The 25,264-nt window shown below is 45.4% G+C and overlaps 8 protein-coding genes and 1 non-coding gene across 9 annotated transcripts; 7 read left to right on the forward strand and 2 right to left on the reverse strand.

Moving 5' to 3' along the window:
• The first annotated feature begins 245 nt into the window (after window positions 1-245).
• Window positions 246-2,356, forward strand: BDCG_07268 (retrograde regulation protein 2). The gene is made up of 5 exons (XM_045423065.1): window positions 246-561; window positions 647-845; window positions 927-1,398; window positions 1,463-1,790; window positions 1,866-2,356. The coding sequence occupies exons 1-5, from the start codon at window positions 372-374 to the stop codon at window positions 2,183-2,185; spliced, it is 1,509 nt and encodes a 502-aa protein (XP_045278544.1). The 5' UTR covers window positions 246-371; the 3' UTR covers window positions 2,186-2,356.
• Window positions 2,357-3,492: 1,136 nt separating this feature from the next.
• BDCG_07269 (uncharacterized protein) lies at window positions 3,493-3,687 on the forward strand (the record flags this gene model as incomplete). Its single annotated transcript, XM_045423066.1, has 1 exon — window positions 3,493-3,687. The coding sequence occupies one exon, from the start codon at window positions 3,493-3,495 to the stop codon at window positions 3,685-3,687; it is 195 nt and encodes a 64-aa protein (XP_045278545.1).
• A 1,764-nt stretch (window positions 3,688-5,451) lies between these two features.
• Window positions 5,452-6,188, forward strand: BDCG_07270 (HHE domain-containing protein; the record flags this gene model as incomplete). Its single annotated transcript, XM_045423067.1, has 3 exons — window positions 5,452-5,562; window positions 5,626-5,745; window positions 5,862-6,188. The coding sequence occupies 3 exons, from the start codon at window positions 5,452-5,454 to the stop codon at window positions 6,186-6,188; spliced, it is 558 nt and encodes a 185-aa protein (XP_045278546.1).
• Window positions 6,189-6,609: 421 nt separating this feature from the next.
• Window positions 6,610-10,202, forward strand: BDCG_07271 (iron-sulfur protein Isa2). Its single transcript, XM_045423068.1, has 3 exons — window positions 6,610-7,193; window positions 7,640-8,907; window positions 8,980-10,202. The coding sequence occupies exons 1-2, from the start codon at window positions 6,834-6,836 to the stop codon at window positions 8,027-8,029; spliced, it is 750 nt and encodes a 249-aa protein (XP_045278547.1). The 5' UTR covers window positions 6,610-6,833; the 3' UTR covers window positions 8,030-8,907; window positions 8,980-10,202.
• BDCG_17488 lies at window positions 7,372-7,487 on the forward strand. Its single transcript, XR_006700911.1, has one exon. It is a non-coding gene; the product is annotated as a 5S ribosomal RNA (ribosomal RNA).
• A 3,263-nt stretch (window positions 10,203-13,465) lies between the features above and the next one.
• BDCG_07272 (uncharacterized protein) lies at window positions 13,466-14,708 on the forward strand (the record flags this gene model as incomplete). Its single annotated transcript, XM_045423069.1, has 1 exon — window positions 13,466-14,708. The coding sequence occupies exon 1, from the start codon at window positions 14,250-14,252 to the stop codon at window positions 14,706-14,708; it is 459 nt and encodes a 152-aa protein (XP_045278548.1). The 5' UTR covers window positions 13,466-14,249.
• A 1,991-nt stretch (window positions 14,709-16,699) lies between these two features.
• Window positions 16,700-19,588, forward strand: BDCG_07273 (FAD/FMN-containing dehydrogenase). The gene is made up of 5 exons (XM_045423070.1): window positions 16,700-17,956; window positions 18,015-18,087; window positions 18,170-18,773; window positions 18,862-18,968; window positions 19,074-19,588. The coding sequence occupies exons 1-5, from the start codon at window positions 17,316-17,318 to the stop codon at window positions 19,161-19,163; spliced, it is 1,515 nt and encodes a 504-aa protein (XP_045278549.1). The 5' UTR covers window positions 16,700-17,315; the 3' UTR covers window positions 19,164-19,588.
• A 720-nt stretch (window positions 19,589-20,308) lies between these two features.
• BDCG_07274 (eukaryotic translation initiation factor 3 subunit L) lies at window positions 20,309-21,902 on the reverse strand (the record flags this gene model as incomplete). Its single annotated transcript, XM_045423071.1, has 2 exons — window positions 20,309-21,430; window positions 21,588-21,902. The coding sequence occupies 2 exons, from the start codon at window positions 21,900-21,902 to the stop codon at window positions 20,309-20,311; spliced, it is 1,437 nt and encodes a 478-aa protein (XP_045278550.1).
• A 950-nt stretch (window positions 21,903-22,852) lies between these two features.
• Window positions 22,853-24,664, reverse strand: BDCG_07275 (uncharacterized protein; the record flags this gene model as incomplete). Its single annotated transcript, XM_045423072.1, has 7 exons — window positions 22,853-23,350; window positions 23,414-23,947; window positions 24,001-24,053; window positions 24,153-24,174; window positions 24,230-24,307; window positions 24,399-24,408; window positions 24,612-24,664. The coding sequence occupies 7 exons, from the start codon at window positions 24,662-24,664 to the stop codon at window positions 22,853-22,855; spliced, it is 1,248 nt and encodes a 415-aa protein (XP_045278551.1).
• Window positions 24,665-25,264: the final 600 nt, after the last annotated feature.

The following is a 25,264-nucleotide window of genomic DNA, read 5'->3' on the forward strand; positions in this document are numbered from 1 at the left end:
TTCTAGCTTGTTCTAATTATTTAATTCTCTCTAATCTACATATCTACACTAAGAAACTGGGGTGTTGAGAAGGGAACGAGAACAGCCGGACAGTATTAGCAATCTATAACTAGTGGATTGACTTTTAGATGAGGCACTAAAGCTGAACGTGTGTCCAAAGAGTGGGTCTGCGCCGCAAACAAGACCCACCTGACATAACTCTGTTATATTTTCTTTCGGCAAACTATTCGGGCTTTTTTGTTTGTCAGAATTCTGCCCTTCAAACGAAGATATATATATACATAGATTATATATGTGTAGATATAAAATTTTCTTGTTTCTCTGCATCTGTTCCATTGAGCAGGGCGCTGTCAGCAACTAATTAAATTCTCATGGAGACTGAGCCGCTGCTCGCTCACCGACGTGGTATCGGCGAGAATGCTTTGGACCCAGAAATAAACACCAAACCTCACGCAGGAGACGCGGGGTCTTTTAGCAAATATGGCTATATCGACCCAGTCATCGAACGGCGGGTCGTGAGGAAGCTCGATCTGAGGATACCAACCCTGCTTGGGTTTTTGTGTAAGGGAGCAGTTATAAACCACATTCGAACATGAAAAAAAATCTTTTGGATTGGAAGGAAATTAATTTAAGCAACTTGAATTAGATCTGCTTAGCTTTTTGGATCGATCGAATATCGGCAATGCACGCATCGCGGGAATGGAAGAGGACTTGCAACTGGACGGCAGCCGATATGAATGGCTTCTGACCATTTTTTATATCTCCTACCTCGCTTTCCAGTTCCAAGGACTGATGTGGAAGATTGTTCCACCACACAAGTGGGCTGCATTTACAGTGTTTGGATGGTTTGTCTCTCCTCAGCGCTTCTGCTGCTTCTGCTCGTTTTAACAGTGACCTTATTTGTGACAATTTCCTGGTGATAATAGGGGCATGATTGCGACCTGCCAGGCTGCAGTTTTCTCATGGGAGGCAGAGATGGTGCTCAGATTTCTGCTTGGTGTCACGGAGGCAGGCTTTGGCCCAGGAGTTCCGTTCCTTCTCTCCTGTTTCTACCGACGTCACGAATTGGGGTTGCGGTGTGGCCTGTTCGTTTCTGCTGCTCCCCTTGCAAGTACCTTCGCGGGGGCATTGGCATATGGAATTACTTCGGTCCATACAAAGCTCGCCAGCTGGAGATTATTGTTCCTCGTTGAGGGAATACCAACTTTATTAATGGCGCCGGTTGTCTTCCGGTTTCTTCCTGATTCTCCGGCCAAGGCTAAATTCCTAAATGAGGAGGAGAAAGAGGTTGCTAGAGCTAGAGCATTGAGACAAGCGGGTCAAGTTGATCGCACCGGTGGGGTAAGCTGGAAAGAAATCGGGGAGACGCTCATGGATGCTAAATCGTGGCTGGTAGCAGTATGTAGCTAGCCGTCTATTAAACGGTGATAAATTGTCCGCGTGTGCTAACTTCACAATACAGCTCATGTATTTCAGTTGCAATGTTAGCTATTCGTCACTGCCCGTCTTCCTGCCCTCAATCTTGAAAGATATGGGATTCACATCGATCAACGCTCAGGGATTGTCCGCGCCTCCTTATTTTCTCTCGTTCCTTACCAGTGTTATCACTCCATGGATCGCGGATCGCTACCAACAAAGAGGCTTAATGATTGCATTGCTGTCAATTGTGGGACTTACTGGGTATGTTCTGCTTGCTACGTGTACATCTGTTATCCCTCGATATATCGGTGTATGGATGGCCGCCAGTGGTGTCTTTCCGTGCATCGCCAATATCCTGCCCTGGGTTCTTAGTAAGTTACTTCCCTACACTTAATAAAAAAACATAACCACATATGCTAACATAGAATTCGTCTTCACCTCGGTAGACAACCAAGGGTCCGATACTCGCCGTGGTATGGGAATCATAATCCTGAATCTTGTTGGCCAGTGCGGTCCACTCTTAGGAAGTAACATATTTCCTACCTCGGACGGCCCGTTGTATGTTCGAGGCCAGTCCATCTGCGCAGCCTTTATGGGTCTCAATTGCTTCCTCGCACTGCTATTGCGCACGGTACTGGCGAGGCAGAACCGGCAGCTTGATAGGAAATACGGAACACTTGCTCAGCGCGCCCAACAGCGGGTGGAAACAGAACAGTTAGTTGTTGCAGAGGAGAATTATGGACCTGATTATAGATTTGTACTTTGAAGATGTGTATATATATAGTTATATATCGATGCTTGAAGTGAGAATAGACTAAATCTTGTCGGCGTAAGTGGATTCCACTTAAATAAGCTATGCCAAGCTTTCTTATCGCCCCACCGGCAATTCTTTAAATTGACCTCATCCTTTCAGTATCCTATTAAATAAACCTTTCGCTGCCGTGCTGCTTTTCACATCCAGCAACGAGTAATCTCTTGTTGCAAATACTGCTGATATGCAAATGTGATCTCTACCTTTGGTATACCCACTGCCAATACTTGCGAGAGTACTGTATTCAATTTCAGTTCAAACCTTCATCACTCTCAATTTCTTGATTCCCATCTCAACCTCTGGCTGTTAGTCCTTCACTGAACTTAGTCACTACATATTTGAATAACATTTTGGTCACGTATCAGTTTCTCCGTTTCTCAGGTATGGGTGAATGTGCAGCCAGGTCGACGTTGGGCCACTGCTGCAATTCCTTGAAGAGGAGGTTCACTGCCTCAGCATAGCTGTGAAAGCTTTCCACTCTGTTTGGCAGTAACACGGGCAAATTTGGTAGCTCAAAATGTTTTTGACTCGTCAGCAAGGCATTGTAGAAAGAGAATTTCTGAATAGGAATGAGATGTGAGTGGATTGTATTGTATCCTGACGAGATTTTTTTTTATTCCGATAGTGGAATGGGTGATTGACTTATGAAGTGAATGGCTTCATTTATCTCTGTTCTTTTCAGCCGGACTTTTTGTCTTACTTACCAGCTACCTCTTTCAAGGGCGCAAAGGATCTTCTGGTTTCTCTGGCTGTCTCTGACTTTCATATAACACCCATCTAGCCATTCTGAGAATCCCTTCTCCTGCCTTCTCCCTCATTCTCTCCTCTTAGATCTTGGTTTTATCCTGCCTGCTCCCTGCTTCTCTCCTCCTCTCATCTTTTCCCTCCTTCTCCCTCTTGCTTTCGATACTCTCTTTATTCTTCAAGAAGTCCACCACTTTTTCAGCTGGCTGGCTCTGGCCACTGGAACCTTTTTTCTGTGGCCGGCACGTATTCAGGAGACAGATCTTTTCTCCCTCAGTCCTCTGTGCTTGGGATCCACCCAGCCGATCTATTCCTTCGCCAGAATTGAATCTTTCGATCTCTATTCTTTGCCAATTCTCTACAAAAGTGAGAACTGATATCAATTTCATCATCTTCAACCAAATATCCCTGATCGTCTTCGCCCTGGAAATAGTTTATTTGGTTCGTTTGAAGATTCCATCCACATGAACGCTATGGCCAACTAGGCGGCTAGTCCCGACGGGAGTACCATAAACAACATGAACGCTGCAAGCACCAACGAGGGCTTAGGTGGTAGTGAGAATACGATTATTGAGATTGCGAAAGATGGGAATCTAGTAGTGAAAGTGATCGAATACGACCTCGTGCCCAGTTCTGATACAACTACTAAAGCGTGCGGTCACCTGTGGAAACCGACAAAGTCTGCATCGTTCCAAGTGAGCAAGCAGGTCTAAACTGGCCGAGCACAGTGATGTCTTGGAGAAAATGCTCTTTGGTGGGTGGGAGGAGGCAAATCGAAAGATGATCACATTGAAAGAAGATAATATCACAAGGATGGAGTTGTGGTTTCGGATAATGCATGCTAATATCTCTTCCGCCCGCCTGGAGAAAATTTAAATCGCTGAGATGTGCCATGTCATTTTTGGCTTGTGACAAGTATGCAATAGAGCGCGATGAAATGGTGCCGTGGTTTCAGAAGTGGTGGGATGCACTATCAAGCGATACAATGTCGAATTTAGACCTCTGTGATATACTCTTACCCTGTTATCATTTTCTCTGCGCGCAGGGATTCAAGTGCTGACAAGGAAGCTGGTGTACGAGTCTCGGAACGCTATCTTCGAAACCAACCCAATCAGAGCTCACCAGACGTACCTGTGCCTGCCAAGCAGCATTATCGGTAAGTTTTGTGCCATGTTCACAAGCCATCGGGATTTTGTAGCCATTAAGACCCCTCCTGATATCATGGTCAGAAAATCCCGAACAAAAAGAGAGGACAAATACGAACATTATCCACGACCACATATGTTCCCCCATCGACGAGCTTGCCTCTAGTGTCAATTGCAAGTGCCAAAAGCGAGTAGCATTCAATTACATCAACGAGTTGCGTATGTTCCACGCTTCCCCCCCTTTTACCATCTTTCCGCCATGGGAGCATCCGCGACATTCTTCAGTGCTTTGAGAAATTTGAAGAGTCATGAGTGAAAGCCGAGAAAGGTTATGATGCGCACCCTGTTTGTGCCATCTGCTGTTACGACTGTGGAATTACCGTGCAGAGTACATGCGTTGCGCCTGAAAATCACTTCGATGAACTGGAACTTAGCTACAGGCGGATTGAAATAAATGGGTCTGATAGGAAAGAACGAAGCTATGATTATTCGTGCCGGGTCCCTGACATGCGCCATCGAATTCGGAAATGGCAAACAAAACGTAATGTTCCAATACGGGACAGCTTGAGTACAGGGGATAGTTCTACCCTGAAATAGACCCCGTTGCCTATCTGTTTTGTCATCCTCTTTTCTAGTCGCTCGTTGAGAGTTTATCCTTGTCATGGATTTTCTAGAAGCCCTTGATTCAGCTGGATGGTTCTTTATGCGCCGTTTGCCTTCGGTTTCGGCCCTGCTTTGCCTCGTCTTCATTTCCTTTTCTCACTAGTTTTGTTTTCTTCCAGTTGCCAATAGCCAATTCCACCCGTATTCTACGAGTGGCTTGGCCAGCAACTGTTTTCTTGTGGATTTGCTGCAAGTTCCTGATGCAGGGTAGGGTGGATCGTGCTTTAATGCCCCTTTTGCTTTCCGCCCTGGCGTTGTTTTTCATATTTTTTATTTTTTATTTTGTACCTCATTGGTTTTACTCGCACTGGCGATAATCACATACGAACCTCCACGTGGTATACTACCAATGAGGCCAGTAAATATGCTCTTTGAGTTTGATATTGTCCAATTGAGTTGTATTTGTGTCTAGTTAAAACAGCACGCCGCTTGGGGAACGAAAACACGGGCAAGCATCATCATGACGACATTTGTATACCCTCCGCCACCAGCTGATGTATTTTGCCACGATATACTTTCCTGCACTCCCTTTATATCCCTTTCTAGTAGCTTTTAAGGGAGAATCTTTTATTTGCAAAGAACCGTTAAAACACCTTGATTTGGGTAGCGCCTGCATCTACTCTCCCGTTACAAATCCTCTAGCCAAGTTTACGTGTAACACAGTTCAAAATGGTTAGGATTTCCGAGGCTATCAAGGAGGACCACCGGTTGCTGCGGGAATATCATGATAAGATCATCAATGCGGGAGATGAGGAAACGGGAACCCGTTGGGGTAACCAGGTAATTCTGCCAGCTATGCGCAAAGAGCTGAAGTTTCTAATAATATCTCCTTTATGATAACAGTTCACGTGGGAACTCGCCCGTTATACAGTAGCGGAAGAGCTTGTTGTCAATCCAGCTCTTGAAAGCTATATGGACCATGGGAAGATCATGGCGGACAAAGATAGAAGAGAGCAACAGGAGGTCCGTCCTCACTGACCCTACTCACATATCTCTTTGACCTAGCCCAAAGAGGTGCCATCGAAAAAGGGAAATCTTGTGCTTATATCGTTAACTGTTGCCAAAACTCGATGGAACAGATCAAGGAACAATTGTACAAGTTCCAGAACATGTCCGCTCAGGACCCAGAGTTTCGCCCGACGCTGGACGGCATCATGGAACGTTTGAATAAACATATTCACGAAGAAGAGGAGGAGGACCTAGCGTCCTTGGAGTCTGTCATTCAGCTAGATGAGTCTGAATCTTTGGCAAAGAAATTCAAGAGGACCAAAATGTTCGTGCCAACCCGCGCTCACCCGCATGCTCCTAAAATTACGACGTTTGCGTCCGTTGTGAGCTTTTTGGAAGCTCCTCTCGACAAGCTTGAGGATATGCTGAGGCGCTTTCCCGAGGAGGAGGATGAGTAGTAGTTTCAGTGGCCTTGAGAGGGTGCAAATGGCTCCTTCTGACTCTTGGTTTCGTTTTTGTGGAACACATTGTTGCATAATTTTTATCATTTTTTCTCTTCATTTTGAAACGCAGATCAATCAACGAAAAGAAAAGAGAAAGAAAAAAAATCTGCCTTTGCTATGGGAGGGGTGGGATAATAGTTGTACATGCTTCAGCTATTCGTTAATTATCGAAAACATTTAATGCTAAATTTGCACCGATTGTACTCAACATCTGTAACGTTACGTACTGGTATAACTATTTATTCTTTCACTTTATGCAATGTGGGGCTGGGTTCATATGTGCTTTCCACTCCGCCGTTGTTAAATGACAAAAGCAGCTGGGACTCCATCAGCAACCTATTTAATAAATATATCGTCTGTACGCAGCGGAGAGTGGGAGAATTAGTCATCTTGCCTACCGGAAGGCGGTGTGAATACATAGCCAATAGGAAATAAGGTAATCAAGGGGAGTATTTTGCCACGTTAGTAATCTTTCGGCTTTGTTGAAGAATAAATGCAATCTTTCCATTCGCAATCAGCTTCTTCCTGTTTCTCGCCAAATGGATACTTTTTAATGGAATACCCTGCGCAGTTTTACCATTCAACATATACATCGCTGTCATGAATCAGCAGCTGCTTGCCTGCGCGGGCTGCCGGCTTGCGCAGGCTCAATCACCCGCCGCAACCGTCGTCCGCCAATCCCGCCGAGCACTCTCTATAGCCATCGCTTCCTCTGTATCCTCCCAATACTATGCCTCACATTCAATCCTCCCAAAACTCCCGTTTCTGCACCCATATGTATATCGCCCGAATACTCGATGTAACCAAGCATCTCGAAAATCCAGTCTGTTCCCGGCTCCTAAGCAACTCTCTGCGTTCTCAACGACACACCCTAAGCAGGCGACGAGGGTGGTATTGAATCCGCGGACTGATGACGAGGGAAAGCCTCAGATGATTGATATCTCTCCCCGTGCAGCGCAGGTATGGAGCTTTCTCTTTTTTATCTTTTCTTTTTTCTTCGTGTTGTGAACCATAAACCCGCGATAGACTGGAACGTAGGTTCCTGGCTCAACCCACTGCGCTCCTTTTTTGTTAGCATGGGAGCGAATGCGATAGGCCCACCGGTATTTAATATGTGGTGAAGAGGAAACAAGCACATACGACCATAGGGAGTGGAAAGCAGGGCTTCCCGTCCGCTCAGCCGTACTTAAGCCACTCGCCGGCCGGTTAGTAGTTGGGTGGGTGACCACCAGCGAATCCCGGCTGTTGTATGTTTTTTGACGCTTTTCTTTTTTCTTTCTTTTTTCTTTTTTCTTTCTTTCTTTCTTTTTTTTTTTTTTTTTTTTTTTTTTAACTTGCTTAGACGCGTTTCGGTAGATACCTTTCTTACCTTTGTATAAAATTGCTAACGTACTTTAATCCACCAGCGTTTACGGGAAATTACCGATCCTTCGTCAAAAAAACCCACTCTCCCAGTGGTCCCGGAAGGGGTTGTACAAGATCATCTCCGCGTCACTGTATCGAGTGGGGGGTGTCATGGTTTCCAGTACCTGATGACCCTCGATTCCGCATCCAACATCGACCCCGAGGAGGATACAATTTTTGAAGCGGAGTCAGAGGCTTCAGGAGAGTCATCACCGGATGGAAAGGCTCTTGGTGAAGCCAAAGTTGTTATGGATTCGGCAACATTGGAGCTTCTAAGTGGCAGCACGGTTGACTATACAATGGAACTGATAGGAAGCCAGTTCAAAATTACCAACAACCCCAGGGCGACCAGTAGCTGCGGTTGTGGAACCAGTTTCGACGTACCAGCGTAACCCTCTGACGCTGAAATCTTTAGATATATAAAGAACATGTGTTGCCCGTCGAAGGGCGCTGGAGTCCGTTTTACATATGTTGCACGGTTATCTCCTCTCATTTGTTTGCTTTGGAGTCCCTAGAGCGGCGTTCCCCCATCAGTATTTACGGTGATATTTTGGCGATTTACGTTCAAATAACTATATGTCAAGAGATAATATCTTTGGTCCCTTACCACATTTCTGTCGTCATTCACCCAATCATGCAATTTTGATATTCCCTGCCTTTACCTGTCCTCCGATTCCACTATTTCACCTACCCAATCTAGCTGACTGGCAATATGGTAATTTCTACTTCCATATTCAATTTCCGCTAGGCAGCTAAATGCACTGCTTGAGTTAATATTCCCCGACATATTCATGGAGATAAGAAGTGCCCTGGTCTTCTCCGCCACTTGGCTTCACTGCCCCTTATTCCTCTATCCCCATTCATAGTAGCGGCACCCATGCGTGTGCATATCAAGATCGTATATATATATATCCTTATCTTCTTCTACTTCGGTCTCCATCTCTTTCCCCTTTATCCAAGTCAGAATCCTTTGCCTTCTGTATCGTCCTATTTTATATTTTATATTATCTACTATCTCATTTTTATATGTGGCTGTACTACCTTTCGACTTCCAGCGTCGAATACTTACGAACTATCTTTATTACATAACATCTTCTCTAGCAGGAATGCGCCTTATCACGGTATATTTCGAATCTTTCCCTTAACGCTCGTGTACCAGTTTTCGCGAGGGACAAATGACATCATTGTCTATACTGTTCTCACTGTCAACAGAAAAGTTGGAGAATAATTATGTCTGGCTAAAAAGCTTAGTCGACATACGGCGGAGAGGGTAGTTCTCGCTATTCTCACCATTTCTCGCCATTCTTGTCACTGAAAGCTAATATTACAATCCTCCTCCAAGGGCGTGACCAGGAGCATGGGCAAAAGATTTCGCTTTCCCCGACGAACTCCAATAAGAAAAGATTAGGCTCCGAATTTACTACCCCCCGACGAATATATGAGGTAATGTTAGTTTCGCAGTGCCATCTGTATGTACTCTTTCGTACATTCTCTAGGGTGAAGAATGCTTGACCGAGTCCATCAAATTCTTCTAGAGAACATGAACTTGCTCTCTAGTACACTTGATACATCATTGGAGACCCAGCTAACTTTACCTAGGCTACCTAAATATCTTCTATGTTTGATGCTTAACTCCCTCCTCAATGTTGTTAGATAGCTTAACTGCTTCACGGAATGCGAAAATGTCATCTCCTCTCGCGTCTGGGGACAACGATCTCCCGTTAGCGTTAACCAACAGGGTAGAGGAATGGGGGTTGACTACCTTATTGGAATCTGTCCGCCAACGTAGCTTCCGCGCCTGAGGAGCTGTCCTAGCGTCTACGTTGCCTTCTAGCTAGCGAACACGCAAAACCCCCTATCCACAAATAACATCCGCTCCATTGGCTCTACCAGGAGCTCGATGATGAGAACTATTCATGGCACGCCTTTGATATCCTCTTCGCGCCTTGCTTCACGATACGCCAACACAGCTTTCGGACCAGCGGTGGCGACCCTAGTCTCAAAGTTACTATCATTCTTGACGGGACAAAAAGTTCCTTTCACTTCCGTTGGTCTCTTAGGAACGCACCCTTATATATGTACTGTCTCCATATGGGACTTATTTATACTGCTGATGGACCCATCTTTTCGCGTTTGGTGGCGAAGAGCATGTGAGGCTCCGAATGGCCACATCTCTAGGATTCTTCTAACTCCGCATGGAACGCTTGCTCTCTCAGTAGCTTGCTATTTATTCCATAAAAGCGTCCTCTCCTAGTCCCCGGCTTCAACGTTATATGAATTTTTCTTATGTTCAATAGGACAAGTTTCCACGATAAAAAAAAAAAATCCCCTACGAAGTTTCTCGCAGAACAAAGCAATCAAGGCAATGAAAATCTACTTCGGCGAAAGGGAATTTCGAGATAGATCATCTTCTGGCAGGGCCATCCGTACAATTGGTGAGCTAAGGCGGTTCACCACGCAATCAGCCCAGTCAATTCTCAAGGGTGAGCTACCTCAGCGCAAACTGTCACCCTTGCATAAGCTGTACCCTAACAGATATTGACTTATGAAATTGCTACTCTACTCTCATTCCGATCTACCTGATGGAAGTTTTACTTCAGATACCAAGGCATGGAGGGAATGTTAGGGGCCTAAGATGCCATAAAGGTAGTATGTCTCCCGCTTCTTTATGAGGCCCCGGAGAGAGTACAACCCAATATTGATCTATGAAAAGTTACTTTACGCTGGATACCAAGACCGCGAGGCTCGCTTCTGGACAAGGGAAATTAAGCCAACTGTCTAAAAAGATACATCCAGCACATCGATAATTAGTCATCTCAGGTTTGAAGATGAACGGGTGCGATGTACGATACATAAGCTGGACAAGGAAGATAATTGGCATCCCATCCTGTTCCAATCCCGCCGCCTGAAGTCACCGGGGCCACAAAATAGATTTGGATAGCCATCAGAGATATCTCCATTCGATATCGCAAACTATACCCTGCAAGTAGTGAGGAATCAACTCCAACTCACGAGGTTAAGAACTAGGAACTTCGGAATCTGGTGTTCAAGTTCAGAACCAAGTGTCAACAATATTGGACCACCGAACTGGAATGCCTCGGCCTGGTGAGGGCCTCAATCCACTGTCCTCAATACTTTGATAACAACCCTTTCACTGTGATCACAGATCGTTGTTTCTTGATCAATGGCGTGGAATCAAAAGGGACCACTCACAGGAATAATTGATTAAATAACTGGGGCTTATTCCTTGGGCAACTCGTGGGCCGTATGATCATTAATTACAAGAAGGGTACGCAACACATCAATGCCGACACCCTATCCAGGCTTGAAATGGCGTCCGCGGTGACCTACCCTATGTCCGACTTCTAGCTAGTTAACAAATACCACACTCGTCTGGTGGCTGAGTCACTGCTTCTCGTGCCGCAGCCGTTTTTGGCTGCGGTGCCTGATTCTAGTGGCTCTACAAGCATACTTCAACAGGAGCAGACTGTCTATATCTTCATCGTTTGTGTTCAGATAACGGTGTCGATACCTCATCAGTATTTCGGCTCCCTACCTCACGGCGCCGATTTTAACACCATAAGCTCCTATCAGGGGAAAATGCGAGCCCCAAATAACAATTGCGAAAATTGATTTGTATCATACTTCTCCTACCCCTAATTTCAAACAGCGGCACACTGACTATCAATAACCTCTCTCACTCTTTAACGACAACTTTTTCCTCGAGTTCATGAAAGCCCTGAACCATTCTCGGAACGTATCAATGAAAAGATATTTCAAGGTTCCAAAACTTGGAAGAATCCGGCTTTGCGTGTCTATTTTATAGGCCCAGACCAATTGGCCAGACTGCGGAAACCGTTATTCAAGCGCCTGTGGTGAACAAGACGTGTTTTCCTAATGACACAATGTCTGTAAGATAGTACATGCCGACGGCTTTTACATCCTCGCCGCAGAAAAAGAAAACCGCCATTCCAATCTTACTCCGGTTTCTCTTGTTATTTGGAGCCTCTAATGTTAGAGCTCATTACCCACTAAATCACCATTTATTTCAGACACTTAATATCCGTTACTGGAAGGGTCGTCCTTACAGGGATGTCTATCGAGTCCACAAACCTTTTTTAGCTTCAATTTTAGTCATTTAGAACTAATAAAATATTGATCACAGCCGACAAGATACCCCCATCCTTGAACTTGGACATTCGAGAAGAAATTTGCATACATTCCCTTGGGGAATGAACGAGCAAATCCTACCCAAAATGGCCCTATTCTCCTATTCATCTAGTCAGAGGTCTCTATTACACTGATTGTTTAGCATTCATCTGTCACTGCTTCTTTTACAAATCAATTCTCTTCTCCCATTGTGTCAATTGCTTGGAGATGCCTTTCGGAGTGGGTGGCTTTGATGCGCGCCTGGCCGCGCCACAACATACCATACCTCACACCTCCCACAGTCAAAGGCCTAAGAGCAAATGCTAGTACCTTTGAGATCACAGGCTTAGTTTAATCCAACCCGTCAATCCTGGAAGGTCTCCTGCGATTATTGGCCCTGAAGATCCTGAAGGTACACGTAAGGCGAAGAGGGGTGGCCACTCATCGTGTCATCTGGAAAAATTTGAGTTTGACCTTTAGTGGTCATTGAATGTTACTGGCAATCGACCGATTAACTAACGACTCTCTTCACTGAAGACCTGTATACTACGGGAGAGCCCTCAAAATGGATGATAGGGAACTTCCGCAAAGGTCATGTTCTTTGCTTCACAGCCGTCAGGAGAGTTCGAAGCGTTGAAATCCGCACAGTGGCCACCGCAGCTATCACCAAGGACGCAAAGTGCAGGAGTCACTGGGCAATCAAGCACCCGAAAGTACGTACTTGGACACCACTTTTCCTTTGTTAACGCGCATAATATTATTTCCTCCATTATTAAATTCCCTAACTTCCTAAGAGAATTCATAGCCTATGTGGATGGTAGTAAAGAATGTATGGGAGCTGCAATTCATCAGAAGGATCATCCAGGAAAAGAACGCCCTGTTGTTTTTCTTTCCCTCACTCTAAAAGGTGGTGTAAAAAAAAAAAAAAAAAAAAAAAAAGGATCAACTGAATTAAAGACAGCAGCCTTAGTCTGTGGAGTGCGATAGACATGAAAACAGGCGAAGTCTGGATCAGGTCTGGATCAGGTATAATATTATGCGCGTTTACAAAGGAGAAGTGGTGTCCGAGATCGGCTACTCGTTTTTTGAATCGGAGAATTCCTCCGAGTTTGCTATCACCTCTAACCTATCACCACTGCAGGAATTTTGATGGAATTAAGTTCTTTATGTTCTATATATCTCCGTCACTCCATCCAAAGACTTCATCAGTGATACGTGAGAAGAGCAGGTCTAAAAACGCATCATTTCAAGTCTATACAACTCCCGACACTCGTGAACGGCAATTCAATGACAGATGACGCACTTTTGAAGAATTATCTGCATATTCCACTCTTTCAAAACTAGGAGTTGCGAACTTGTGCGGAATGTGATCGGATGCTACATACACGGATACGTTGCTAATCTGAAAGAAATGGAAGCTAGACAATCTAGCAGCCCTGGAGGACCCAAACCAAACATGAAGCTAAGAAGCTTCGTATTTTGCACAGTTCTAATAAAATTATGCAGAAAACTTTCAACTCTGACAGGACACTCTGGTTAACAAGGAATATATTCAGCAGTGTCTCACCCAGATGATATCATCAAAGGATGATGTGAATCCCTCACACTCAGCTTTACAGTCTGTTAACTCGTTGCTCATGAAGATACCTTGATCCAGAAGCTGGCCCTTCGACTGAATCCTGGAAAGAGGCCTGAATATACTCCCACAGGGTGCCTAGGGGGAGTAGCAAGCCAATCCTTTGCGACAAACCTGGTTGAAAGGTTCAAAAACAGGTATCCCAAGCTTTTTTGGCGACAATATACGCTCAATATTATTTCTTCAAGGCGTCCACCAATTTATATGTTCAAATAAATGCCATAATGATATCTTCATCCAAGAGGGGAAACGAGGAGTGAGTTTGAAAGAAGGAACCCGAAGGTTTTCCAATATGCACCCATGAATACCAAGATAACGGAATTATGAAAGACTGGAAACCCCAAATCAAAGGACCAGTACGGAATACCCAGGGAGATCTTAAGTGCAATAATGGTGACAAGCATTTTGCATGCTCGCGCTAGGTGGCCAAAAACCTGCAATGTTATCGAAGATAAACTCGGAGAAGTACCCTGGGCTGAGTTACTCTGATTATAGAATCCGTCAAGACAGCTGTGTCCAGACAAGCAGGAGAAAGTCTCGGATGTCATAGATACATCAGAGAGATTTGCTAATGAGGTGATGATGATCACTGCTCGGTCCCAGTTCCATCGCATGAAAGATTTTTGTTTTCCTCGTCTGTAGGACACCGGGGCAAAAGAGCTCAATCACCACCAGACTAACTGGTAGGTAGGGGCTCGACATCATCAAGAATATATGATGATTTACGTCCACTACGCAGAGAGCCGATCCATTTTGTTGACAATTGTAATTGATGGCCAAAGAGAGATAGATGGGCAGCATACACAATACAAAACAACGCTTTACTTATGGTGGCCGGTGCAATTCCACGACTCCCCCAACAGCAGAGCCGCTGGACTCTACTCTTGACACCTAGTTACCTCCCGCGAATGACGATTCGTTATCGGAACGGGACATGCCACAACATCAGGGACGCCCTTTCGTGCTTGCACAACCTAGAGGATGATTCGGAGGAGATTCCCTCAGACAAGCGAGGGAATGTATCTCAAGTCCCCATCCAAGTTGGCAGGCAATCGGATAAGAAGACTGGCGTATTTGTAACATCTGCTTCTGATATTGGCATAGCACTTTCGGACGAAATCAAAAACCAGTTGTGCTCGGAGCTGCCGCCGGACCCCGCCGTACGGAAGATCTTCCTAAGGTTGCTCAGGGCCGGTGAAGACTATCTGTTTAAAATAAAGGATGGTCTTTTTTTATTTCGCGGGCAGTCGACTCTGCGTTACGAGGGCGTTAGACAAGGACAATGATGTCACCACACACCCTGGCCTCCACTGGACGGAGGACAGCGCGTCCTGTCTGTCTTCTCTATTTAGGGATGTAACGCAAGCTCTCCAAAATATGTGTAATATCAGTCATATCTAGCATATTGTGCAAAATTGGTCGTCTGAGAGCAGTAAATGATAAACAGGATAAGGAGATCAAGGCTTTGGAGATAGGGAACAGGGATCTGATAGATTCTTTCTGTGAAGAATAGATGATTATACAATTATTATGACCTGCCAGTGACAGGGCGTCTTATGAGACTCTTCTGAGGTGTTTGCAATCTCAATGAATTAAGATACATGAACCTGCGCTAGGAAGAGAAATAAATAGCCACCGTTATTCAGGCTCAGGGGCACCTGGAGATGCCTTCAAAGCTATCGAAGCCAATAGAATTTCATCCTCGTTCAATCTTCACTCCGATCACCAAGGCCTCAACATCACATTCTTCCTCACTTCTATCATCAGTGTGTGAACAAACTAGATTCTACTCTTCCCCCACTCCTTCAGTCTTCAATTTTAGAACCAACACCAACGCATGACCATCACCCACCCTCTGACAACCTCTCATCATGTTGCAAACGAGGTTTTTTCGTCAGCTTATGTTCGAGCAATTTGAAGCTCTAATGGGAATGCTTGGGTAATTCCGCGAACATATTCTCTTCCGAGCCCTTTGGAAGTAAAGTATTTCACTGAAATGGGTCAGAAGCCTTAATAAGGCAATGAGGATCAAACTCATAGAGATTTCAGATGAGCTGTCTACACTCACAGCTGTAAATATTGAGAAGGCTGAGCTGAAACTCAAGAAGAACATAAATAACAGACTAGAGAAAGAGAGAAGGAAGATATGATGTAGTCTGACCACAGAAGTACTTCTTTGAACAGACTCTTGACATGAATTGTTTATCAGAATTTAAGACACTCTATACCAAGCAAGTTCCAGGAATTAGAAGAGAAGAAGCCGGAAATTGAGAGATAAATAGCAAAACACTGCAAAAAAAATCAAAATCAAAATCAAAATCAAAAAATCAAAAAAACAAAAAAACAAAATATCCACATTTCTCTAGAATCATTCAATGATCATCAAACGCTCGCTTACGCTCGCTTTCCTGCTTGCGCAGCCCCCTCTACCACCACCACCACCTCTCCCTCTATCACTCTCTTCCACTCTGTATCACCTCTATCACCATTATCAGATTAATCAGAGCTGTACAGGCTGCAGAGCCAGATGTTCAATCCCATCCATGAATTCAAAGAGATGCACATGACATCACATGAGATCATGGTACAGAGCATTTAGCAGTGCATGAACACAGAGAAGAGTATAAGAAATGTAAATACTGTAGAGAATGTATGAAAAGAGCAGAATGAAAAAAAGAATGAAGATTTGAAGATGAAGATTGATCTGAGCTGTATGAGCTGGAGAGCAGAGCTGAGCATTCAAATATTTTGTGAAATGGTTAATCTTCTATTCATTATCAGAGGAGCCAGCTACATTATATTACATATGAGAGATCATGTGTAACTAGATGGAGCAATTGCTAGGACAATGCCACTGGTCGGGCTGGTTTTTCTATAATAAATAGAGAGAAGAGATAGTTGACTTTGAAAGCTGAAATAAACTTTATAATCTTATGCATCTGTTTCTCAGTAATTGACTAGAATAATCAGTATGCTTTTTAGAAGTAGTCATTTAAAGTTCACAGATGTATTGAATTTCTTAATAGATTATCTCAAAATAATTTGAATATCTTTTTATAGATTCATTCAAGACTGAAGAAGAAGAAGAATATCTTGATATTAATCACAGATTAATTGTTTTGAAGATATAGTAGAAGTTTTCAGAGATGCAAATAGAAGTTTCAAGAGTAGTAAGTAAATTCATCTTGATAGTAATAGAATGATAATGAGTATAGATATTTGTGTACAGGTATGAAGGGAATAAGAATGAGAAGCTTTCTATTTATATGGGGGGATGTTTGAGGACACACCCCCCCTGAAATGAAGGTTAGTATGCCACTAAAATATTAGGGGGTCCCTCATGAAAATAAAGGGGTATACCATACCACAGTATACCACAGTATATCCTGATTCTTGTCTAATTGTCGATTTGGTAGTGAGCTTATTCCCCAGTTGGGCTGGATAATGGTTGACATAATGACTGTACCGGGCCATTTATTCAGTCAATCAACCAATTTCTGACCGAGTACGGGGGAGCTCTATCCTCAACATCCAGATCAGGACATGCGATGGCCGAATGGATATGTCTACTACCGCCAAGCGGGATGGCAGCCAAAGCTGCGGAACCCCAGGATAGCCAACTCCCGGCTGCATTTGACTATTCACTTGTGGAAGCGATGTGGATGCCGAAGGGAACTCCACGGAGCGAGCTCGTGATGGCAATGCGGGCAAGGGCCGTTTGCAAGTCCTGGTTCATGGCAATAATACACAACCACGCGAGGTCAAATTCCTTAAGCGTACAGGGAGTTCGAAATTTAAATATTGAGGATTGCCCCAGTTCCCCACGGCTTTGCTATTTCTGATATTCTGTCAAGCCACCCAGTTCCATTGTCTCGTCAGCGTTGGTATCAAAAATGCGGTCACTTCGTCCCTTCGCGGCCCTGACACTGGCCCTAGCCTTGACTGCTGTTGCCATTCCTTACAACACCTTCGATGGCTCCCCCGCTTGCAATGATGTCGTCGCAGTTCACAATCCCACCTGCGTCGACGAAATTCAACAACATGTACGGGATGCTATCAAAGCCGGACGAAAGGTCCGTGCTTCAGGTAAAGGACATATGTGGTATGATACTATGTGCTCTGATGACCCGGACACCGAAATTATCCGCACGGAGAATGTCAACAAAATCTACGACTTTGACTTGGAGGCTGGCACCGTCATCATAGAGGCCGGCGTGACCTTTGTCCAACTTGCAGAGTACCTTCATGGAAGAGGCGCATCGCCGGGATACACTCTTGTCAACTGGAATATCACTCTGACCGGCTGCGTCGCGATGGGTGCCCACCGTTCCTCTCTTAAGGAGGACTCCATGGTGGCTGCTGGTGTACTGTCTTTGGACATAATCGACGGAAACGGCGAGTTGCGACATATCGAGCGCGACGAAAACGACGATACCTGGCTGGCAGCATCTACTTCTCTGGGAGTGTTAGGCGTCATCGTCAGAATGAAGTTCAAGATTTACCCGGATTTCAAAGTATACGCTGATCAGAAGACGTAAGTTTTCCTACCATTGGCATTACTTAGGCAAACAATGACTCTAACGCACCAAAAGCTTGGATGAAGCTGAAGTTTTGAATGGAGACATTTATGGCATGATAAGCCCCTATCCAACAGCGAATTTCTGGGTAAGCCATCAATCAACCGTCGATGCCATACTCTCCATGCTGATATAGAGATATTTGCTAATTATGACTATGAGGAATACAGTGGTGGCCATACAAAAGGAAATTCCACTGGCGATACTACGATGTGGTGCCAACAGAAACCAGCCCACAGGAAGGTTTCCAGAACACTTTCTCTGTCACAAAATTCGAAGCAGATGCAGTTAGAGACCTGTGGGAGAACGGGAGGGTGCTACCCCTATCCAACAAGATCGCCGAGGAAATTCTTTTCGGCATCTGGTCCAAACCCAACTTCCGCGAAAAGACTACCAACAAAGACATCACGAAGTGGCCCGTCTACGGCTGGAACTACGACGTCTTGATCGGTGGACTGTACCCGGATCAGAAACCAGCATGGGAATATGGCCTTCGCGGACATATCCTCGAACTCGCGTTCCCTATGACATATGCCAACGCCATGCTCAGGCGCGTTCGCGAGCTTTTCGACGCAGAGGCGGAGGACGGCGAACCGATGACTACCACATACCGCAGCGGCATCAATATCAAGTTCGGACGACCCTATTTTGATCTTCTCGGACAAGTCACGTATAACACGAGCGATGGTGCCGATTGGTCCAAGGGCGCTATCATGTTTGAATTCCCAAGCTACCGTCCCCAGGGTAACGGGAAGAGATACAACGAGCCATTTTGTAAGTTGATTCATAGATAGGCCTTTTTTGAAAAGCTTCATTTTAGGTTGATTTTGGCAGCTAACGCGGACATACTATCAATCTGCAGATGATTACCTTGCACACGTTCTCATTGAGGAATTCCCCTGCCGCCCGCACTGGACCAAGAATACAAGGGAGGTATTCAGGATGGCAGCGAGAAATATTGACCCCGACGTAAGTTTATCGGTCCATTTAAAAAAAAAAAAAAAAAAAAAAAAAAAAAAAAAAAAAAAAAAAAAAAGCCATGAAAGCATTTTCGAAAACTAACAGTGGTATTAGCACATCGCGCGGTTCAAAGCCGTCAGGGAAAAATTTGATCCGAAGGGGATATTCCGCAGCGTTGTTGGAGAGTCGATTGGTGTTTATTAAATATTTCGGCATGTACATAAACTGATTTTTTTCTATGTTCATTTCGTGGCGAACACTTCTTCTATTTCTTTTTATACAGGATGGCCCTCGACAATTTACTAGTGACATCTAGTTAATGGCATGGCCTTCCTTATTCGAGTCATATAAATCTAATGAGATAATGTATAACTTACCAAAATAGAAACTAAGTTGGCTTACAAGCCGAGTAGATGTTACAGAGCACAGATATTGGACATATATCCAACCAAGCCAATGTGTAACATTTACTAGGGTAGGAAACGGGCATCCCATTCAGGGGGGAAAGAAAGCATATTTCCCCATCCTGCCCATTCGGCGAGAGAGATATTCGTGCTTGCTGATAAACCAAATATTACCGCACATTGATTGACGCAATGAAACAAGACAGAAGATTGATGGAGCAAAAGTAAAGGGATTTCTCTAAATTCGTTTTTTGGCGGTAATTAAGCGCCACTGGAGGAGAGAAGATGAAACGAAGTATGAAAAGAATAACATATCAGCCGAGAAGGAAAAGAGGAATAAGACGCGGGGAAATTTGCGCAAGGAAAACATTTAACTATGCGCCTGTGGGAGAGTAACAGCGGAAAAGGAAAAATAATAGTTAAGTTAACCCAATACCACCAAAGTAAAGTCAAGAAAGAGAATAAAAATAAAATAAGAAAAAATGAACACAAAATTTTATAACCCATTTCAGTTATGTTCGGTTTGGCCCTAAACCTTTCTTTTTTGTTTTCACCCTAGTAGAGGAGACAGAACAAGCAAGGAGAACAAGCGCACTGATATCAAGACACCCCTTACCGCTTGTCTATGCATCCATTTTTCAAACGATCACTTTTTCCATCGAGATTTCGTAACAACAACAACAGGATAGGGGTAAACAATTAGATAGATAGATATCTTGAAAAGACGTAAGTGAAAAATAGGAACAAGATAACCGTCACTCCATCAATCGTAGTTATCATTTCCCACGCACGCACACACTCACACGCCCATCCGCACAAGACAACGAAAAACTATGTTTATTTAAAGAAATAAACCCCTCCCAATGACAAAGAGGAAAATTAACATAAAAAAGGAATTCTCCGGATTTGCTCAACAACCACTACTGCTACCAAAGCCCTCTTTAATTAGTACGTGCGTGCCAGATTTCGCAAGTACCAATCTACCAGTCTCCTCCCCGCCTTTGCCTCACTAATGTGAATCAAGTTGCCCTCAATGGCATAGTCCAGGTCATTCGCATTGACAACCTCACCTTCCAACAACCCGCCATCCGACCACCGGATCTGTCGGCTGCGCTGCTTATTAACAAGCAACCACGAGCGCAGCTGCTGCGGCTCCACGTCCAAGAAGCCCGCTAGTTTCTTCAGATCCATCGTCGTGTAGAGTTTGAGATAGGACTTGACGGTGGGGTTATAAAGGGTGTTGCGGACCTCGTCCATGAAGATGGCCGTTTGGTGGTCGACTGGGTCAATGTTCATGCCTGGGTTGTCGAAGTCGGGTGGGGTGGGGCTGATGAATTTGGGGCAGGCGGAGCGGAAGAGCTCTTCGAAGAGCGGGAGCGCTTCGGGCCCGCCGTGCTGGAGGCGGATGAATTTCTCGCCGTATTTCTCGCGGAGGGCGGAGTGGATGGTGTCGTCGAGACGGGTGGGGTGGAAGGCGACGCAGATGGCGATCAGCGCGTACATCTGGTCGTTCTTCTTGGCAATGGCGTCGTAGCTGTTGCTGCCCTTCTGGAAGTTCTTGGTACGCGACACGTAGACGAGGATGTGGCTGAACATGCGGATGGCGTCGGCGTAACGGCGCATCATCATGTACGAGAAGCCGACGTAGTAGTATGTTGTGAAGTGGGCGGCCATGACGCGGGCAAACATGGCCTTTTTGTTCATCTCGATGTCATCAAGTGTCTTGAGCGCGAGGCTAAAGTCGCCAAGCAAGCAGTGGACGCGGAGCAGCCCGATGATGGAGAAATATCCCAACATTCTGTAGAGGGGCCGGTTCCCATACTCTCCAGCAACGGCTGTGGGGTCTTCGTTACGTTTGATAGCTGCAAGCTGTTCGTTGATTTGGGATCTTTGGATCAGTGAGTAGAGAACATTGAGAACAGAGTAGCATCCCCATGTGTTCGGGTTCTCCTTCAGGAGCTGTGCTTCTTCTTCACTTGATCCAGTGCGAGCAACGCGGTTTCGGTAGCGGCAAAACGACTCGAATTGATAGATGAATTCGTCAATCACATCCCACGCCCAGAAATACTATCCCATCACACCGGTCATATTAGCTTCAGCAAGCCAAAATGGAAATAAAAAAAAGAATTCGCGAAGGCCACACAAGTCCCGCAACGCAAACTCATAATCCAATCCACCCTTTCATTCCAACAAATAAGCTCCAAAAAAAAAAGTCAAAACCTACAGTAGGAACATCCAAATCAACCGGCCCATCCGAATTCAATATATAATGAAACAGGCTACAATAGCTATCATAGCTCGCAAACTTCGTCTCCAGCGTCGCCTGGAATTCCAGCGGTGTGGCCGCCGCTACTAGCTGTGCCTGTATATCCTGCGTTTGCGATCCGGCACCCAGCGACGTCGTCCGGTCCAGCTCACTCATGCTATCGTCAAAATGCACCTGCTCGCGGTAGTCGTTGACAAGAGCTTCCTCTTCGACATCGGATTCATCGTGCAGGTTGGCGGTCCGCCCGGTTGTGCGGTTGCTGTCGTACGCCATGGCTTGGTGTGGACCCGTGGGCAAGGGAGTGGGGATCGGGGGGGTGTGCGGGCCGGTTAAAGAGCTCAAGAAGATGTTGGCGGTTAAGGTGGATGGTTGTGTGCTAAGCGGTCAGTGCCGGTTCTGTTGGTCGTCGGACGTTGAAATTGACGAATTTCGAGGTTTTTCACTTTTTCGCTTGCGGCTGCTTGGTGGTTTGTGCTTATCTTATCTTAGCGCAGATCTCGCATCTTGGTCACGTGTTAGTCGCAAGCGCGCGGCTGGAGAATGAGAACTCTTGGAACAACGTCAATTAAGTTTACGGATTGGACATGGTACAGCTTAAGGGCATTGGCAGTTTAGTATTAGTTGGGATAAGCCTCTTTCGATACGGTAGGGCCTAACTGTGTGCATTCAGTCGTTCGTCCGCCTCCACAAACACGAACAAAGGGCGAGGGAAACAAAGGCACAGATGCCTGAAGACATATCTTCAATGCTAAAATCGAATGAGATAGGAAAATACAAAGGCTCCAAAATTAGGGGAGTAAAATGCTACCATCGTGCTCCGACCTGATCCATTGACAAAGCAAAACACTGAAGCAGCCGAAAGATGGAGGAAAGGATGCAGGGTATCAATGGAGGGCTTGAACAAATACGGATTTGTAAAACGAATTTCAGCGAACATGCTATCCGTGAACTGTCTTAAAAATGCACAGCATTTATCAAATGCACTGTAGGGGTCAAATGTAAATAGAAGACGAATGAGAAAAAGAAAGAAAGAAAAATAATAATCATAATAAAGGAGCAAATAATCATAAACCCATGCCTTGGGGTGTACCATTCCACGAACCGAAAGATGTGATTGTCGAATTAATGCGAATAGTATCGATGAGGACAACTGTCGACCGATTGTTCGTTTTCCAGCCATAAAGCTAGTAAATAGCGTTTTCGTTGGATAAGAAGAGAAGTAACTAAACTGCAATGCTGGAGTTGGCCCAGCTTAGGTTGCCACCGAGAGAGGTACTACTCGTCAGTTCATCTTCGCCCTCGGAGTCGTTAGCCCCGTCCATGTTCAGCATCTGAAAACGGTTGGTCATTGGAGCTGGTTTCCTAGCTGGAGGTTGTGGCGCAACTTTCTTCGGCACATACTGCACCTTCGGCAACGGGTCAGCACATTCATCCGGGTAGTACTCAATTTTCATGCCCTTGTACGCCAAACGAGACATCATGCAAGTTCGTGCAAACAAGGCATTGTGTACTGAGTTAGTCGAGATATATGCATTCCCCTTATCAAAAGTGATATCGATCACTACCAGGTTATGGATATGTTCCAAGTCATCACGAATCTTGGATTCTGTCAGATTGGGGTGCACTGAACGGATTATCAGGTTACGTGAAGCTCCATTCGCCAGCTTGCCGGCAACAAGGCCAGGAAGGTAAAATTGGCGTTCATTCCAAGTGACCTCAATCTATTAGTTGAGCAGTCAGTACGCATCTAGAGAGACTATCTATAGTGTACCGGTGGGTCTCACCAGCTTATCAAGAATATAAAGGTCCTGGCGTTTAGTAAAGGCCAAAAATTCTTGGGCAGATTTACCCTCAGCAAAAGAGACGCTTGCCTGACGCTCTCTGGGTCGTAGGAAAACATCAACCAGCGCGCCACCCCGAATCGCGGCAACAATATCGCGGTGAGTTGCACGCTCGGGGAGACCTTTCAGAAGGAGAGTACGGTTTTCCGTACAATTTGAAGGCTGCTGGCGGTCTTGCCTAGACTGGATGTTGCCAAGATGTACTCCATCATCCCTTTCGTCGCTCGGGAAGGATGTCACATCATTTTCGAGGCTCGATCGACGTCCATTGCTGTTAGTATGAACCCTTAGAGCCCTGTCCGCAGAATTCCGAGGCCAACTGTCATTAGGGGTAGTATTCTTGCTAATCGGATCATTCGAGATGGAGTGTAAAGGATGGCGTGGGAGATGTCCAATCTCAGTTGGGGCTTTGCTGCCCATGGTACTGTCGAATGACTCCCCTTGGTCCTCCAAATTTCCAGGGCCGCTTATCAAAGTCTAATAACTCAGTAAGCGGTATGACCTTGCGCAGTGGCACTCAAGTTCCTCACTTCAAGAGCTTCCTCGGTTACACCTCCATCGTACAGAGCCTGCTTCAAATTATCTAACAATAGGAAGCTGGTTAGATGCGGTTATGCGGAGAATGCGCAGAATACGCAAGGTGCAAGTTCGAAAGAGTTTGAGATAGGCACAGGGGAGATACCATATTCGCGGGATCTACGAAGCTTCAACATGCATTAGCAATATATAATCACAAGGTTGAAAAGCAAACAAACTCACAAGAAGGTCGTGCTCCGATTTCGGGATGGTAACCGTCATAACGTTCGAAGAAGCATCAAAATCGGTAGACGAGCTATGCTATAGATCCACGAAGCACGAGTTCCTGTCAGGTCCTCTCCTCACATGGCACTGGACGAACTACATCAGTGTCGTGAATACGGATACTTACCAACTCCGCCCTGGAATTCAGTTATAGCTCCATTAGCGTTCCGTATATTTAATCACCAACAAGCACATAAAAAAAAGGAAGGTTCTGAATCTGGAAAGCGTATGGACGGCGCCTGTGATGAAGACACTCCGGAGGCTTGACCAGGGGGAATCGAGGCGCAATTGAGCAGCATTCGAGGGGAAATTAGGCGCAATATACCAGCGAAAATCGTACCTGCGAAGGAGCGTGTCCAGATGTGATTTTTTGATTGAAACATGAGGGTCCATCTTCCCCGGCGACGAATGGAGGATCTAAACAGGTTGCACAATGGCGGGGTGGTCAGCAACGAAGCTTAAAATATAGGACAGAACTCAAATTTTTTAAGCTATTGAGGTCGGGAGTTTAAATGAAAGGTGTAACTTGAGAGGGCAGCAACATCAACGGAGGAGGGGCTGGAGGGCGTTGGTGTGGCAGCTAAATGAGGAGGATATGGGCAACACAGCACGCCGCGGGAAGGGGAACCCGAGACAGCAAAGACAAATGGGAATGATGCTTTGCAAATGTATGTACTGTACTGTACTTACATATCTCACAAGAGCACAAATATTTGCTCTTGGTGGCAGGGCGACGATGTCTAATATCCGGGGACAAAGAGTGAGAAGGGGGAGGGAGGTGTATAAGAGGAGGAGCAGACGCAGCAACAGATGATAACTCTGCTGAGGCCCTGAGGCTGGGCCAAGCGCCAACAACCATCAACCAAGCGCGTCTGGGGAAGCTAAAGTTAACTAACTTACCGGCGACGTTAGTTCTCCTGACGGACTGACTGCTGACTGCGGGCATCAACTACGGCCGATGATGATTTCCACACAGCGGCTGATGGATCCAGA

The sequence above is a fragment of the Blastomyces dermatitidis genome (genome assembly GCF_000003525.1).
Source record: "Blastomyces dermatitidis ER-3 genomic scaffold supercont1.8, whole genome shotgun sequence".
In the NCBI taxonomy this organism is placed as follows: Eukaryota; Fungi; Ascomycota; class Eurotiomycetes; order Onygenales; family Ajellomycetaceae; genus Blastomyces; species Blastomyces dermatitidis.

Excerpts from the sequence above, each read along its gene's own strand:
- BDCG_07268 (XM_045423065.1), top strand. The coding sequence starts at position 372 with ATGGAGACTGAGCCGCTGCTCGCTCACCGACGTGGTATCGGCGAGAAT. Across the intron at positions 562-646 it reads AACCCTGCTTGGGTTTTTGT|ATCTGCTTAGCTTTTTGGAT; the intron begins GTAAGGGAGCAG and ends AACTTGAATTAG. Across the intron at positions 1,791-1,865 it reads TATCCTGCCCTGGGTTCTTA|ACAACCAAGGGTCCGATACT; the intron begins GTAAGTTACTTC and ends TCACCTCGGTAG.
- BDCG_07271 (XM_045423068.1), top strand. The coding sequence starts at position 6,834 with ATGAATCAGCAGCTGCTTGCCTGCGCGGGCTGCCGGCTTGCGCAGGCT. Across the intron at positions 7,194-7,639 it reads TCTCTCCCCGTGCAGCGCAG|CGTTTACGGGAAATTACCGA; the intron begins GTATGGAGCTTT and ends TTAATCCACCAG.
- BDCG_07273 (XM_045423070.1), top strand. The coding sequence starts at position 17,316 with ATGCGGTCACTTCGTCCCTTCGCGGCCCTGACACTGGCCCTAGCCTTG. Across the intron at positions 18,088-18,169 it reads ATCCAACAGCGAATTTCTGG|TGGTGGCCATACAAAAGGAA; the intron begins GTAAGCCATCAA and ends TGAGGAATACAG. Across the intron at positions 18,969-19,073 it reads CGAGAAATATTGACCCCGAC|CACATCGCGCGGTTCAAAGC; the intron begins GTAAGTTTATCG and ends CAGTGGTATTAG.